The sequence below is a fragment of the Thamnophis elegans genome, chromosome 7 (genome assembly GCF_009769535.1).
Source record: "Thamnophis elegans isolate rThaEle1 chromosome 7, rThaEle1.pri, whole genome shotgun sequence".
NCBI lineage: Eukaryota > Metazoa > Chordata > Lepidosauria > Squamata > Colubridae > Thamnophis > Thamnophis elegans.
Genome location: NC_045547.1, coordinates 3,119,842 through 3,137,765, shown reverse-complemented (window position 1 = coordinate 3,137,765; position 17,924 = coordinate 3,119,842). Strand labels below are relative to the sequence as shown.

The 17,924-nt window shown below is 45.0% G+C and overlaps 1 protein-coding gene across 1 annotated transcript in view; it reads left to right on the top strand.

Annotated features, from left to right (window-relative positions):
* EXOC4 (exocyst complex component 4) overlaps window positions 1-17,924 on the top strand; it is a 331,322-nt gene that overhangs the window by 292,864 nt on the left and 20,534 nt on the right. Inside the window, exons 15-17 of the mRNA XM_032221694.1 lie at window positions 4,502-4,640; window positions 9,252-9,430; window positions 10,717-10,876. Coding sequence (XP_032077585.1) covers window positions 4,502-4,640; window positions 9,252-9,430; window positions 10,717-10,876 — 478 coding nt within the window. The remainder of the gene's footprint in view (window positions 1-4,501; window positions 4,641-9,251; window positions 9,431-10,716; window positions 10,877-17,924) is intronic.

Below are 17,924 nucleotides of genomic sequence, written 5' to 3'. Positions count from 1 at the left end.
AAGCAATGGGTGGAAACTGATCAGGGAGAGAAGCAAGTTGGAATTAAGGAGAAATTTCTTGACAGTGAGGACAATTAATCAGTGGAACTCCTTGCCTCCAGACGTTGTAAATGCTCCAACGCTGGAAGTTTTTAAGAAGAGATTGGGCAACCATTTGTCTGAAATGGCGTAGGGTTTCCTGCCTGAGTAGAGGGTCGGACTAGAAGACCTCCAAGGTCCCTTCCAACTTTGTAATTCTGCTAATTTGTACTCTGAATCCAAATCCAGATGGGTTTGGGGAGAAAATGTCTTAAGAGGAAACAGCCTCCCCAAGTAATAAGGAGCAAACACAGATGGCTTCTGCATCTGTGAATGAGGCCAGGTGCGATCACCTTGAGTTTCTAAGTTTCACCTTGGGGACAACAAACAGCAAAGCCATATTTTAAGCTTTGCTGATGTCGTTCCCATTTATCTTCAATTTTAAGGAGGCAAATTGTTCGGCTGGGCCTGTTAGGGTGGGTTAACAATGAAATAAAATCCATAAATTGAATAGGAAACAGAGCTCAGCAGGTAGTTAAAAGCAGCGAAAGAAAGGACCAAACAAATCATTCAAAAAAAAAAGAAGAAAGAAAGCAGGAGAGAATGTCAATAGCCAAAACAGCCTGGGGTAAAAGAAAAAAAGCTTTTGCATATGACTTTGGAAAGGGGAGGAAATCTTTGTGAAAACCTGATTGCTGTTATGGGTGTTTGCATGCTGGGGTTGTGTGAACCCACACGGAAGGGGGCAGGCCGTCTGTTGCATGGCTGAGGAATTCTGACCTCCACACATCTAAGGGGCTGCCCCAAAGAAGAGGGAGTCAGTCCAGTCTCCAAAGAACCAGAAGGCAGGACAAAGAGCAATGGGTGGAAACTAATCAAGGAGAGAAGCGACCTAGAACTAAGGGGGAAATTTCCTGACAGTGAGAACAATTAACCAGTGGAACAACTTGCCTCCAGAAGTTGTGGGTGCTCCATCACTGGAAGTCTAAGAAGATGTTGGATAGCCATTTGTCTGGAACGGTATAAGGTTTCCTTCCTAGGCAGGGGGTTGGACTAGAAGACCTCCAAGGTCCTTTCCAATTCTCTATTCTACTCTATTTGAGGAAGGAAGGAAGGAAGGAAGGAAGGAAGGAAGGAAGGAAGGAAGGAAGGAAGGAAGGAAGGAAGGAAAGAAAGAAAGAAAGAAAGAAAGAAAGAAAGAAAGAAAGAAAGAAAGAAAGAAAGAAAGAAAGAAAAGGGAGTCAAGCTATTCTCCAAAGCACCTGAGGGTAGAACAAGAAGCAATGGGTGGAAACTAATCAAGGAGAGAAGCAACTTAGAACTGAGGAGAAATTTCCTGACAGTGAGAACAATTAATCAGTGGAACAGAAGTTGCCTCCAGAAATTGTGAATGCCCCAACACTGGACGTCTTTAAGAAGAGGTTGGATAGCCATTTGTCTGAAACAGTATAAGGTTTCCTGCCTAGGCAGGGGGTTGGACTAGAAGACCTCCAAGGTCCCTTCCAATTCTCTATTCTATGGAAGGAAGGAAAAAGAAAAAGAGAAAAGAAAGAAAGAAAGAAAGAAAGAAAGAAAGAAAGAAAGAAAGAAAAGGGAGTCAAACCTTTCTCCAAAGCACCTGAGGGTAGAACAAGAAGCAACGGGTGGAAACTAATCAAGGAGAGAAGCAACTTAGAAATAAGGAGGAAATTTCCTGACAGCGAGAACAATTAATCAGTGGAACAGAAGTTGCCTCCAGAAGTTATGGGTGCTCCATCACTGGAGGTGTTCAAGAAGAGGTTACACAACCATTTATCTGAAATAATATAGGTCTTCTGAGAGAGCAGGGGGGTTGGACTAGAAGACCTCCAAGGTCCCTTCCAGCTCTATCCTATTCTCCCCCACATTTTCTTTTCCTAAAAGGAGCTAAAATATAAAGATTGCAGAAACTGGGTCTGCCTAGTCTAGAGAAAAGAAGGACCAGGGGTCCTAGCAGTCTTCCAATACTTGAGCCGCTGACATCTTAGTGGGAGGCCTTGATGATGTTACCTAGTTGGATCATGAAACGTCTGCAAGAAAGAAACCAGAAACCCTCCCAAGAATAGCAAGGATGCCACAATACCCCTCCTCCTCCTCCTCTACAAACCCCCTTCCATCTAGCACTGATGATCTTATCTAGTTGGGTCATGAAATGTCTCCAAGAAAACCACCAATCTTAGAGAGCACCGGGACCCCACAGAATCCTTCTCCTCTTCCTCCTCCCCTGAAAACCACTGGTGGGTTACTCTTACCATCACTATTGGTACACTGCTCATGGAGCCGCCCTGGGTATGCATGCGCAATCCACCACCCCTGCGACGCACAGCTGCTTGTTGGGGCGGAGCATGCTGTGCCCATGTGCACAATTGGCTGGTTGCTTTAAAAACAGGTCTAGAATATGGGCAGGTGGGCCAAACGAGCCACTGTACTGGTATGCTGCCGGCTACTACCGGTACGGCCGGACCGGACCAGCAGGAACCCACCCCTGCTGCAAACCCACTCCCTTCTAGCACTGATGATGTTACCTAGTCAGGTAATGAAATGTACTCTCAGCTCAAGAGAGTACCAAGATTCCACGGCCCCCACCCCTCCTCTCTGCAACCCCACTCTCTTCTAGCACTGATGGTGTAACCTAGTTGGGTCATGAGACATCTGCAAGAAAAACAACCCAACTCAGCACCCAGGACCTCACAGCGGAGGGGTCAGATCCCTAAAAGTGATCCTGCCATTCAATTGGGAGGAGGGGGGGCTTGGAATCAATGTATTGGCAGTGCCCGTGACAAGCCCAAAGTCTTGAGATCCCATCACCTTTTGGTTGGTTGGTTGGTTGGTTGGTTGGTTTATTCGACTTGTATGCCGCCCTATTCCCGGAGGGACTCAGGGCGGCTGACAAACCAGAAGGGAAGGGTCACAATACAAAAAGTAAAAAGACAAAAACAAACAACAATACAGAACAATTTAAAAAGTCACAACACGCACAACAATTCGAGTAGGGGTGGAACTCAGGAGCCCCAGGCCTGTTGGAACAGCCAGGTCTTAACGGCTTTTCGGAAAGCCTGAAGGGTGGTGAGGGGAATGATGGCCGTGTGAGGTGTTTTACTTTAAGGCCTAACGGAAGATAGCCGTGGGAATGTATGTTTATTCAGCTCTCAGGGCAGTTGATAAAGGAAACATCTTCACACTTGTGTATTGGCTAGAATCTGCATTCTAACGAAGAGGAGGAGGTCACTATTACTTTAATTCTACTTGCATTGCCTAAAGGGATTCAGATGTTGCTTTGCCTTTAACGGCTTCCATTCTTCTTAATTAAAGGTTCCTTTTGAAATAATCCCTTTCAAGAGTCTTCACTTTCTTTTTTTAATGAGAATTTTGAAAAAAAAAACTTTTACAAATATTTACTTCCCTCCCCACCCCACCGCACACCCCTGACTTCCCAGAACCAATACAGGGTATAAATCTTTAACAAAAACATTCTAAAATAAACTTTAAAAAATTAATATCAGCTTTCATTTGAGCTTTAACTCCTCCTTGCTAGGCTAGCTCTAAACAAATTATATCATTCCTTGTTTCTTCAGTCATAAACTATCTGGAATTTCTTAGTCCCATATTTATTTTGAATATAGTCAATCCATCTTCTCCACTCCAGTTTATATCACTCATTTGAGTGGTCCTTGAGATATGCTGATATTTTAGCCATCTCTGCTAGGTTTGTTACTTTTAATGTCCATTCTTGAATAGTAGGCAAATCTTCCTTCTTCCAGTATTGCGCTACCAGCAGTCTAGCTGCGGTTATTAAATGCAAAATCAGGTTAATCTCTACAACTGTACAATCAGTAATTATACCTAACAAAAATAACTGAGGGGTAAACTTTATCCTTTTTTAAAGAACATTTTGCATAATCCACCATATTTTTTAAAAAGAGCCGAGGTGGCACAGTGGTTAGTGTGCAGTACTGCAGCCACTTCAGCTGACTGCTAACTGCAGTTCGGCAGTTCAAATCTCACCGGCTCAAGGTTGACTCAGCCTTCCATCCTCCGAGATGGGTGAAATGAGGACCCAGACTGTGGGGGCGATATGCCGACTCTGTAAACCGCTTAGAGAGGGCTGAAAGCCCTATGAAGCGGTATACAAGTCTAACTGCTATTGCTATTGCTAAGTCTACGATATATGAAAGTAAGTAGCATCAGCACAATCACATCTCCAGCATTAAGGTTGTAAATTCGGATACATAGAGGCCAGTTTTCTAGGATCTAGAATGCCATCTATAAAACATCTTATAAAAGTTTTCTCTCAAATTTTGGGCTTGTGTAAACTTTACATTTCTTACCCAGATCTTTCCACTTTTCACTTCACTTTCTTAAGTTAGGAGAGGAGCCGAGGTCATCTGTAGCAGGAGAGAACTCTGGCTGGTTTGCAACTGGAGGCAGCGCCCTGATGTCTCTCTCTTTCTCTCGGTCTTCTCAGCTTCTCCTGCCCAAGATGCTCACGGCAAAACCGAACTCCCACCGGTGTCGGAACAGATCCTGCAGACCCTCACTGATTTGGCTCGATCTTTCCAGGAGATGGCAGACTCCTGCTTGCTCGTTTTACACCTGGAAGTCAGGTGAGACATTCAGATGGTTTGTTCGTTGGTTCATTCATTCAGTTTTTATAAATAACCCGAATGGCAAACATGTTTAATGTCAGAGCAACAGCCCCAAGAGATGGGTTGGCTTGAGAGAGAAGGATTGGCCCAAAGTCATCCAGCAGGTTTTCATACCTTAGGCAGGTCACACTGTCTCCTGGTGATTGGCCCAAAGTCACCCAGCAGGCTCTCATACCTTGGGCAGGTCTAGAACTCACCATCTCCTGGTGATTGGCCCAAAGTACCCAACAGGCTCTCATACCTTAGGCAGGTCTAGAACTCACTGTCTCCTGGTGATTGGCCCAAAGTGGAACTAGAACTCATCATCTCCCAGTGATTGGCCTAAAGTCACCCAGCTGGCTTTCAGGCCTAAGGCAGAATTAGAACTCACCATCCCCTGGTGATGGGCCCAAAGTCACCCAGCCGTCTTTCAGGCCTAAGGTGGGACTAGAACTCACCATCTCTGGGTTTTTGCTTTGTGCTGGGTAGGTATGTCTAAAGTGTTTCTGAATACCCCCAAGATCCACAGGTTCCTGGGGGAAGAAATCCTTGGAATTTATAAAGCAGCATATAGAGCAATTACGCAGAAAATTAGCATGTAAAAACATTTCATATACATTATTTCTTCTTCTCCCTGTCAGGTAGGTCTGTGTAATTATACCCGTAGTGCAGATAGAGTAGGAAGGGCTGAGAGTTAAGAGCCGTAGATTTTCCAAGCTGGTGATGGCAGATGTGTGAGATTTTAATCACTCCTCATCTTGATTTAAGATTGCAAGATGCAATTAAAAACACAGACACCCGAGTCTTAACCAGGTTGATGAGAGTCTTCGCTAACTTCCAACTTTCTAGAATTTGCATCGGGCACGAAACTGGAAGTTGATGCATCTGTACATTGTATGAACCGAGAACCTTCGTTCGCTTGTAATCAAGTTCTCTGGGTGTGGCATACATGTGTTTATTCACACAGTTTAGCACCTTTATAGACTCGAGACCAGTGTCTCTCAACGTTGGCAAGTTGTGAAGACTTTTCACTCAAAATATTTCCCTACACCAGGAGTTGGCAACCTGCGGCTCTGGAGCCGCATGTGGCTCTTTCATCCCTCTGCTGCGGCTCCCTGTCACTGGTCGGCATCACAATTGATAGGGCTTTCGGTTAGGACAGGTAGAGCAAAAAGGAGGCCGTGCTAGGAGGAGACTCTATGGTGGGGGAACTGGATTTCCAGTTGTCAGAGGAAAAAGGGGTTCCACCACAAAACTGCGTTCGACTAAAGCACGCTCAACGAAACCGCGTACCTGACGTCATCACAGCGCGACGAAAAAAGCACGCTGTGAGCGCTAAAGCTAAAATTAACCCCTAAACCTAACCCCCCGAAACCTAATCCTAACCCTAACCCTAACCCTAAACCTAACCCTTAACCTAACCCTAAACCTAACCCTTAACCTAACCCTAAACCTAACCCTAACGCTTAACCTAACCCTAAACCTAACCCTAAACCTAACCCTTACCTTAATGTGAATCGGCTTGCTTTCAAAGCGCTTTTTAAAGTGCCCTTTTTTCTCCACGGTCGCTGTTGTCGCGCTGCTGATGACATCAGCAACGTGCTTTAATCGGGTGCGCTTTAGTAGACCGCGGTTTTGTCGTGCCACGGAAATAGGACGCCGCGCTAGGAGGAGACTCTATGGTGGGGGAACCGGACTTCCGATCAGCTCCAGAATTGAACGGAGGGTTTCCGGTTAGGACCTTTGTGGCTCTTTGAGTGTTTAAGGTTGCCGATCCCTGCCCTACACCAATATCCTGGCTGGGGAATTCTGGGAGTTGAAGTCCATACATCTTCAAAGTTAAGAAACATTGGACTAGATGACCTCTCAACTCTCTTTTACCAATAAAGGAGTTATCTTTGTAGTTCAGGCTTGACCTGTGAGGTCCTCGATGCTCTCTGAGCTTGGTGGTTTTCTTGGAGACATTCCATGACCCAACTAGGTAACATCATCAGTGCTAGAAGAGAAGTGGGGCTTGCTTTCATTTTATATACATGTGTTGGTGGGAGCGATCTTGATGGTTTCTTGATTAGGCTGTTGTTTATTGTTGGATTGTTTTTCTGAGTTGGTAATTCTCCTGGATTGGGCTGTTGATTATGGCTTGTTGGTCGATCTACTGTTAACCTTGAGGTTGCTCTCTGCTCATATGGCTATTGATTGCTGGCAAGGATGTTTTGATCTTTTTGTTTCCTTTTGGAGCTTTTTGCTCTTTTAAATGGTGTGTAGACATTGTTTATCCCTGTGTGCCTGTTGATGGCCAACTGATACCAGGCTTCTAGAAATTCCCTAGTGTTTTTGGACTTGGCTTCATCTAGGATGCTCACAGTTTCCCAGTTGAAACTATGGCGGAATCTGTCCATGGGTTGTGCAATTAAGCAATTTTCATCATGTCTTCTGATTGCTAATTGGTGTTCACGGATGTGCAGTCTTCAGTCTGATTGTTCTACATAGCGGGAGCATCTGCCTTGCTCCCAAGAAATCTAGAAACCCATGAAGTTATCAGAGACACAACGATGGTTAGTGGCGAAACTTTTGGGCACCGAGTGCCAAAACGTTCTCACAGAAACGTCGCGCTCCCTCCAGAAAAGCCAAACTTCCAGGTTCTAGTGCACATGCGCACCCAAGGATCAGCTGGCTGGCAGACATGTGCAAGTCAGTTTTTGGCACTGCCGACAGTTGATCGTCGCACGCATATGTGCCAGAAACCCAGGAGAGAAACAGACAAGGCCATGCGTGCCAGGCTAAATGACTTCACGTGCCACTTTGGCTCCCCATCCCGGTTCTATATGAACTTCAAACAGAAGATCGTAAAGTTGTCGTTTCTGTTTCTGCACTGTCTCCTTGACCAGTCAGTTTTCTTAAATGAAAGGTTAGTATTTTGGTAGCAGCCACAGTTCATCTATAATGGCTTCCAAGATACATTTTGCGAAATCTGGCTTCCTGCTGTGCAATCAGCAATATTTTTGGAAAACCTTAATGCCGGAGTAGAGTTAAGGTTTAACACAAACATTTCAGAAGGAAGGAAGTAGAGAAGGGAGGAGGGGGAGAGAAAGGAAGAGAGGAGAGGAGATGAGAGGAAGAGAAGGGAAGGAAGATAGAGAGGAGGAGAGAGGAAGATGGAAGGGAGAAGGAGAGAAAGAGAGAAGGAGAGAGGGTAGGAAGGGGAAGAGGAAGAGAGGAGGAGGGGAGAGGTAAGGGAAGAAGGAAGGGAAAGGAGAGAGGGAGGAAGGAAGTAGAGAAGGGAGGGAGGAAGAGAAAGGAAGAGAGGAGAGGAAGAGAAGGGAAGGAAGATAGAGAGGAAGATGGAAGGAAGAAGGAAAGAAAGAGAGAAGGAGAGAGAGTAGGAAGGGGAAGAGTAGGAGTAGGGGAGAGGGAAGGGAAGAAGAATGGGGAAGGAGAGGAGGAAGGAAGGAAGTAGAGAAGGGAGGAGGGGGAGAGAAAGGAAGAGAGGAGAGGAGATGAGGAGGAAGAGAAGGGAAGGAAGAGAGAGGAGAGAGGAAGATGGAAGGGAGAAGGAGAGAAAGACAGAAGGAGAGAGGGTAGGAAGGGGAAGAGGAGGAGGGGAGAGGTAAAGGAGGAAGAGAAGGGAAGGAAGATAGAGAGGAAGATGGAAGGAAGAAGGAGAGAAAGAGAGAAGGAGAGAGAGTAGGAAGGGGAAGAGGAAGAGTAGGAGTAGGGGAGAGGGAAGGGAAGAAGAATGGGGAAGGAGAGGAGGAAGGAAGGAAGTAGAGAAAGGAGGGAGGGAGAAAAGAAAGGGAGAAGAAGGTGGTGTCAAAACAGGCGGAAGGGATGGTAAACAAAGCAACCCAAATGGAATTTTATAATTCTATAAATGGAATGACAAATGTAGAAGAACCATGAAGGTAAAAAAAGAATAATGTATACCTACAATTGTATATAGAGAACAAAAAAAGTTTATTTAAAAAAAAAACATTTCAGTGCGAAGGAGCGGAGACTCAGAAGGGGCAACCCGAAACCTTTGAGAATGGCCATCTGTTTTATGACTGCCCTGACTTCTAACTGTATATGCAGGGCTCAGTGACAGCCGTACGTTGAGGACTACTGCAAGCAGCATTATAGCAAATAACACTGGGCAGTTGTGGCAACTTGGTGTGAATCAGGAAAGTCTCAGTGTGACTATCGTGTGTATAATTGGTATTAAAAAATAAAGCAAAAAAACCTTGAATTAAAAAAACAATAACCACCCCCCGGATTGAAGAGCCGAGGTGGCGCAGTGGTTAAATGCAGCACTGCAGGCTACTTCAGCTGACTGCAGTTCTGCAGTTCGGCTGTTCAAATCTCACCGGCTCAGGGTTGACTCAGCCTTCCATCCTTCCGAGGTGGGTGAAATGAGGACCCGGATTGTTGTTGGGGGCAAATATGCTGACTCTGTAAACCGCTTAGAGAGGGCTGAAAGCCCCATGAAGCGGTATATAAGTCTAGCTGCTATTGCTATTGCTATATGCTGACTCTGTAAACCGCTTAGAGAGGGCTGAAAGCCCTATGAAGCGGTATATAAGTCTAAACTGCTATGGCTATTGCTATTCACAGGGTCCATTGCTTCCACTACCTGATCCCTCTAGCTAAGCAGGGCAACTACGCCATTGTGGCCAATGTGGAGAGCATGGATTATGACCCCCTGGTGGTGCGGCTCAACAAGGACATCAGCGCCGTGGAAGAAGCCATGAATGCCAGCTTGCAACAGCACAAGTTCCAGTACATCTTCGAAGGTGGGTTGCTTGCCAGGGAGCTGAAGTGGGTAAAGGGGTCTTTCTCCTCCTAGAAACAGAGAAAAATAATCATTAGAAAAGGAACCAGTGTACCTCGATTCTGTCCTTTGAGTGTACAGGTAGTCCTCGACTCACGACCACAATTCCTGTTGTTAAGCGAGACATTAATTAATTGAGTTTTGTCCCATTTTAAGACTTTCCTTACCACGGTTGTTAAGTGAATCACTGCGGTGGTTCAGTTACTCCCCCGGTTATTAAGTGGATCTGGCTTCCATTGGCTTGGCTCTGCTAGAAGACCACAAATCACACGACCTTGGGAGATGTAACCGTCAATTTTTGGAATCAATTGTGGTGTACGCTGAGGGCTGCCTGTATGGGTCCCGTGACCATGGGGGTGCTTCAATGGTCATAAGGGTGAGGAGTGGGCATAAGTCACTTTTTTCAGGGCCGTTGTAGCTTCGAACAGTCGCTAAGCAAATGGTTGTAAGTCAAGGACTACCCATGTCATAATTTAAGAGTTGTAGAACTGCAACATTTGAGTGGTGTCGTGGCCTACAGGCAGAGCTGTCGCCCCACCATCAGGTGGCTGTCAGTTCGATCCTAGGTAGAGGCAGATATTTCTCTCTCTGCGCACAATGAGAATATATCTGTTGAACAAAACTCCTCATTGGCAACAGGAATGGCATCCGGCCAGTAAAAAACTCAGCTCTGTTAGGTAAGCTCCCCGTTGGGAGAGCGAGTGCGTTCAGAGAAGCGTTGTGAGAGTTGTGTTGGAGAACACACAAACCAGCATACAGAGACACCGCAGTTTAAATAGGCTTTTACTTTCGTGGAAATAGAGGATAAAGACAGTCAGCCATCAATGTCTTTCAGTTAAGGGATAATCCAAATAACATAATCCAGTATCATATAATCAGTTCAGAACTCAAAGTTTGCTAGCAGTTGCAAAACTTACACTAGCTCACGGCACTTTCTAATAGCCAGCTTCCAAAACACTCAGATCAGATCAGCCCAGCATCTAACGAAACAGAGAGCTAACAGTCGTTCTGGCTCCCTCTTATGGCCGATTGAGAAAAACAGCAACCAATCACATTTTACAGTATGATTTAAAGAAACAGGTACAGCATTGTTACATGATTTATATATTGCCAACCCAACCGTTCAAATTATATTCCTAACGAGCTCCATTCAGTCCACTCTGCGAGGGTTTACGGGAGCATTAAATGACAAAGATAGAATTGCAACCATTTCTTCCTCCTGACCTGAAATTTCTCTCTCTGGTCCAGGTTTGGGTCATTTAATTTCCTGCATTCTCATCAACGGGGCTCAGTACTTCAAGCGCATCAGTGAGTCCGGCATTAAGAAGATGTGCCGAAACATCTTCATCCTTCAGCAGAACCTGACTAACATCACCATGTCCCGAGAGGCTGATCTGGACTTTGCAAGGTGGGAGGAAGGAGGGTGGGTTGGGGGCTTCGGGGCAAACATCCGGGTGGGGTATGGGCAGTTCTAAACGTCCGATCTGAGTGGAGCCCCACATTTTCCTGTCTTAAGCGAGGCAGTTGAGTTCTGCCCCATTTTATGACCGTTTTTGGTCCACAGTTGTTAAGCGAATGGCTGCCGTCGTTAAGTGACTCGTTAAGCGCATCTGGCTTCCCCCATTGACTTTGCTTGTCAAGAACCCGCAGGGAAGATTACAAACGGTGATCATGTGGCCTGTTGTAAATACATACCATTGGCCAAGTGCCCGAATTTCCCAGGCAGGACTAGAACTCACGGGCTCCTAGTAATTGGCCCAAAGTCAACCAGCTGGCTTTCATGCCTAAGGCAGGACTAGAACTCACTGTCTCCTGGTGATTGGACTAAAGTCACCCAGTCAGCTTTCATGCCAAAGGCAGGATTAGAACTCACCATCTCCTGGTGATCAGATTAAAGTCATCCAGCTGGCTTTCATGCCTAAAGCAGGACTAGAATTCACAATCTCCTGGTGATTGGCCCAGGGTCACCCTAACAACTTTCATGTCTAGAACTCACAGTCCCCTGATGATTGGCTCAAAGTCACCCAGTTGGCTTTCATGTCTAAGGCAGGACTAGAACTCACCGTCTCCTGGTGATCGGACTAAAGTCATCCAGTCAGCTTTCATGCCTAAGGCAGGACTAGAACTCACCGTCTCCTGGTGATCGGACTAAAGTCACCCAGCTGGCTTTCATGCCTAAGGCAGGACTAGAACTCACCGTCTCCTGGTGATTGGACTAAAGTCACCCAGCTGGCTTTCATTCCTAAGGCAGGACTAGAACTCACTGTCTCCTGGTGATCGGACTAAAGTCGCCCAGCTGGCTTTCCTGCCTAAGGCAGGATTAGAATTCACTATCTCCTGGTGATTGGCTGCCTTAGCTGCCCTTACTTGAGCCATCCGGATGGTCGAATAGGAAACGACGGTTTGCAGGCCACTCCGATGCCCTTTTCTCCGGGTGATGCTGATGGAGGGGGAAACCTCCACCCCCACCAGGTCCTTAACCAGCAAACAGGAGGTTGCTTAATGCTGCAAATCCTACCCCGGCTGGCTGGGGCTGGGGGCGGGTCAAAACTCGGTTTAGTCTATTTATCCCGACCTAATTCCGGAGTCATTTGGCACGGTCCAAAGATTGGCGGCGGGGTTAATGGAATCCAGCGTTAAGATGTGCATTGATTTTGCAAACAGATACACGATGCGCCAGCCCTTTTCTCCTTTCCGGCTGATTGTCTCTTTAATCTTGACATTAGTTGTTTCAGGAGTGGACAGCTGAAGAAATGAAATATTCATAAGCGTATTTCGAGAATGGTTTGTGTGTGTGTGTGTGTGTGTGTGTGTGTGTGTGTGTACGGTCAAGGACCCAAATCCGTCTGGACCCCCCCACACACACACACAAAATAAGCTTTTATGCTTCGTTGCACCCACCCTACGCCCCCACCCCACCTGCCGAGAAAGGGATACTCCCATAATCCTGTGTCTCCCCTCCCCCCTTTCTTCCTTCTTCCTCCCCACCCTCCCCAAATTAGATGGGTGAAGAACAGAGCCCACTCACAACTTCAATTATTGGGACCCTCGTATGGGGAATAATCTTGTTATCGACTCAGGCCTAGTCCTGCCAACATCGACAACGCCGGGAAATTGCACAGCCGCAATGCAGCACAGGGACCTCCGTTGCCAATTCTCCTCGGGATAGCGTCCTCAAACCCGATCCTTTCCTTTCGGAATGATTTTCTTTCTTTCTTTCTTTCTTTCTTTCTCTCTCTCTCTCTCTCTCTCTCTCTCTCTCCTCTCTCTCTCTCCTCTCTCTCCCCCCCCCGCTCTCCCCCCAATTGTTAACTAAATTAGGCCAGGTATTTTTGGTGGGCATCGACACACTGGAGGGCTATATATATATTGCAGCACAAATGTAATAAGGCAACATAAAAAAATGGCTTTCTGCATGGATGGCTCCTGGAGTGAGCCGATAGACAGAAAAGGAAAGCAGTATGCTCCCTCTCATATTTGGGCATACCAGGGGTTGTGACACAATACACACACACACACACACGCGTGTGTGTGTGTGTGTGTGTGTGTGTGTGTATGATAAAGCTGATAAAGGAGGAGAACCTTGTGGCTTACTGGTTAACACATCTGCCTAAGATGCAATACAGCACAGGTTCGAATTCCAGTAAGTGTATGGCTAGCTGATGAGAGCTAAATAGCTTGAAATAGATCTATACTAGTCTCCCTTTATTTATTTATCAGCATAATTGCAACACACACACACACACACAAAGATATATATATATATATATTTGTTATATTTGTGCTGATAAATAAATAAAGGGAGACTAGTATAGATCTATTTCAAGCTATTTAGCTCTCATCAGCTAGCCATACCCTTACTGGGAAGCGAACGGAAGTAGTGATCTTCCTCCCATATTTGGGCATACCAGGGGTTGTGACTTTAAAAATGTGTACAGTGGTGGGATTCAAATAATTTAACAACCAGTTCTCTGGCCTAATGACCAGCTGGATGGGCGTGGCCATGGTCGGTGTGGCCAGGGTGACAGGCAGCACTCGGCCCCCTGCAGCCCCCTGGCACCAAAAACGCATCCCGGGGAGGCTACCTCGCACATGCGCGCCCTGTTTTGAGCCCTAACCCTGCAGCCTCCTGGGAGTAAAAATGGGGTGTGTGGGGACTCCTGGGAGGGGCAGTGCAGGAAGGGGCGGGGCCAGCCAGAAATTTAACAATCGGTTTGTTCGAACCGGCTGAATCCCACCACTGCTTACGGATCATAGAAAGATAAAGAGGAAAACATTTCTAAATGGTGCGAATTAAAACATTTCAAAAGCAAAGTTGGGTCGCCCGTGTACCCAGATGGGCTAAGCTGGTTGACTCTTGACGTGGGCATCTCCGCTTCCTCGTGCCCCATCTTTTGAGGTCTTCTGCCAAATGTTTTTTTTAAATCTTTGTTTAAAAACAATTGAAACTTTATTTTAATACAAGGTTAGTGGGGGAAACACTGTACCCTTAAAAGAAAACCACAGCTGATTAACAAAACAAATGCAAAAAGGGAGGTATAAACAAATGATAGATAGATAGATAGATAGATAGATAGATAGATAGATAGATAGATAGATAGATAGATAGATAGATAGAATAGACAGAAAGATAACAGATACATAGACAGACAGATGAATAGAGATGATAGATGACAGATAGATAGATAGATAGATAGATAGATAGATAGATAGATGATAGATAGATAGATAGATAGATAGATAGATAGATAGATAGATAGATAGATAGATAGATAGATAGCATAGACAGAAAGATAACAGATACATAGACAGACAGATGAATAGAGATGATAGATAGATAGATTATAGATAGATAGATAGATAGATAGATAGATAGATGATAGATAGATAGATAGATAGATAGATAGATAGATAGATAGATAGATAGCATAGACAGAAAAATAACAGATACATAGTCAGATGAATAGAGATGATAGATGATAGATAGATAGATAGATAGATAGATAGATAGATAGATAGATAGATAGCATAGACAGAAAGATAACAGATACATAGACAGACAGATGAATAGAGATGATAGATAGATAGATGATAGATAGATAGATAGATTCATAGATGATAGATAGATAGATAGATAGATAGATAGATAGATAGATAGATAGATAGATGATAGATAGATAGATAGATATGTTTTATTGTGGATTTATGCTCTGTAAACTTCCAATGTGGCTTTTTTTTAACCTTTATTTTGGGATGGCAGGAACTTAAACTTTTTTTTTTAAAAAAAAGCATGGTTGACAATGAAAAAAGATAGAGATGAATGGATGGATAGATAGAATTATCCACCTCCATTTTTAACAAAACTGTTTGGCGTTTTGTAATGCAAGGCTGCCATCTAGTGGCCACGCCAAGCAGGAGTCAGAGACTTCGTAATTTCATTTTTTTTTCTCCATGGAATTCACAATCAAGTTGTATATTTCGATTGGTCCCAAATGTGTAAGATGAGCAAGACAGGAAGGGCGAGTTCTTATTTTCATCCTGAACACAGAGATGTTTTATTCTGGCAATTTTGCCAATGCTCGGCTCCATGTTCTAACCCGAAAACCACATAAAGATTAACAAAATTGGCACAAGTGTGGATGAGATTCCCCCCCAAAAAAGGTCTAGATTGTGTAGCCTATCATGAGCTTTATTTGTGACTGGGGTGCTTTATAAACCCCGATGTTGCGATCTGTAAATCATCTACATAGATTAGTATAGATTTTCTCCACTTGAGTGACTTTAAGATGGGTGGACTTCAACTCCCAGAATTCCCCATCCTGCATCATGTTAGCGTTCCAAATAGCATCCAAAATTAAATCAGAGTCCGAGGCAAAGGATTCCTCAAAGTTCCAATTGATGAAGAGAGACCTGTTGGCACATCTGGGAAAACCTGAATCTGAAAGCTTCCCGGTTTCCCCCACCCAGTTGAAAGTTCAAGATCTTGCCCCCACACCCACAAGTCCATCCCATGGTCCAATCTCCCACTGCCATGCTGGCAGTTCCACCCATCCAGATCCGGCCAGGTGCAGAGGTGCAGAGACAAAGGATGACCTTGGTTTCCTAGAAAGAATGTTGTTATGGCTACGTATCATCTAACTCCGTACAATCCCCTCTACCATTTTCCCACAATAGAAAAATGCCTAGTAGAATAATAGAAAGTGTGGCAGGCCAAAGATCCCAAAAGACAAGATGGCTGCAGGCCTGACCCATGCTTTAAGACGGGTGGACTTCAACTCCCAGAATTCCCTACCCACGCATGGCTACGGGATTCTGGGAGTTGAAGTCCAGCTGTCTTTTAAGTTTCTCAGGGTGAGAGAAATTGGCATGTGTCAGGCCAAACCACGGTGGTTATCCCAGAGAACATATTATTTAGCTGTTAATTTTGGAAGCTTTGCAGATGGGTTTAGGGCTGCCCCGCCGCCTACCTCACATGGTTGCTATGAGAGAAATAAAGAGGAGGGGGAGGGCTATACAGGTAGTCCTTGACTTATGACTGGTCATTTAGTGACCATTCGAAGATATGACATGCCCAGAAAAACGAGACTTCAGAGTTGCAATGTGGGCTGTGTTTTTTAGGTGAGAGCAACTCGTTTTCTTTCAACTCGTGAAAGAGAACAAAACACAGGTAGTCCTCGGCTTACGACCACAATGGAGCCCCAAATTCCTGTCTCTAAGCGAGATAGTTGTTGAGGGAGATTTGCCTCGTTTTACGACCTTTCCTCCAACAGTTCTTGAGTGAATCGCTGCAGTTGTTAAGATAGAAACAGGGTCGTTGAGCGCAGAAGGCGTCCCTGTCAAGACTGCTTGTTGGAAGGTCGCAAAAGGGGGTCACGTGACCTCGGGACACTGTGACCGCCGTAAATACGAGTCAGTTGCCAGGTATCTGAATTTTGATCATGTGACCACAGGGATGCTGCCACGGTCGTAAGTGTGGAAAACGGTCATTAGTCACTTTTTCCCGTGCCAGTGTAACTTTGAACCGTCACTAAATGAACTGTTGTAAGTCAAGGACTATCTATAAAGCTATTATCTTGTAGGGATTCAGAATTTTTTACTACCGGTTCTGTTGCCATGGCTTGTTGGATACTGTATGTACTAGATTTTCTAGATATTTTCTAGGGGAAATTTACTGCAAAATCCTCCTCTTGTCCTGTCGGTGAATAATGGTGAAATCCTGGTCCAATAAGGATGTTTCCTCTTGGTATTAAAAGAATATTAACACGAGGCAAGCATCCTTCGGGTAAAAGTTCAAAAATCAGGAAAAATATCCAACAACCTAGAATTAAGGAGAAATTTCCTTTGCTGAAAAGTTCTTTTATCTTTTATTCTCTTGCGTACAATTATAAGTATACATTAACATAGTTGCTATTCTTCTTTACATTTGTCATTCATATACATTTGTCGTTCCATTTAAAAGATTATAATATACAATTTGGGTTGCTTTATTTACCACCCCTTCTGCCTGTTATAACACCACCTTAATTTTCCCTTTCTTTTCTCCCTCCCTTCTCTCCTTTCTTCCTTTCTGCTCTCCTTCCCCTTCCTTTTTCCCTTACCTCTCCCCTACTTCTACTTTTCCCCTTCCTACCCTCTCTCCTTCTCTTTCTCTCCCTTCCACCCTCCTCTCCTTCCCCTTCCTTCTTCCGTTACCTCTCCCCTACTCTTCCTCTTCCCCTTCCTACCCTCTCTCCTTCTCTTTCTCTCCCTTCCACCCTCCTCTCCTTCCCCTTCCTTCTTCCCTTACCTCTCCCCTACTCCTACTCTTCCTCTTCCCCTTCCTACCCTCTCTCCTTCTCTTTCTCTCCCTTCCACCCTCCTCTCCTTATCTCTTCCTTCCTTTCCTCCTCTTCCTCTTGTTTTCTAATTAAGGAGAAATTTCCCGACAGTGAGAACAATTAACCAGTGGAACAGCTCACCACCAGAAATTATAGGTGCTCCAACACTGGACGTTTTTCAAGAAGAGATTGGGCAGCCATTTATCTGGGCTGGTCGAGGGTTTCTTGCTTGAGCAGGGGGTTGGACTAGAAGACCTCCAAGTTCCCTTCCAGCTCTGTTATTCTGTGATCCCTTTTGATCGGAGAAGGATCTGAAGCCAGCTCTGTTGAGAACGTCAATATTCAGGCCAGCTTCAGTGGGGGGGGAAAAGAACAATCGTTGAAATATGCTAAGCCCATTGGAGGCTAAAAGGCCCGACAAGCTTAAACCTCATTTTAATGAGGTCGGCTTGGATCCTGCTTTATGTTCCCAACCAAAGAAGAAAGGAAAAACAGTATTATTTCATTGGCAATTAAGAACTTGGCTCCCTAAATAGTCTCCGATGTAATTTCCCTCCCACCCCACTGTTTGTGGTCCTCCCCGCTGTTTCTATGCAACTCTGATCTTAGCACAGTATTAATTAGCATGAATCCTATGCT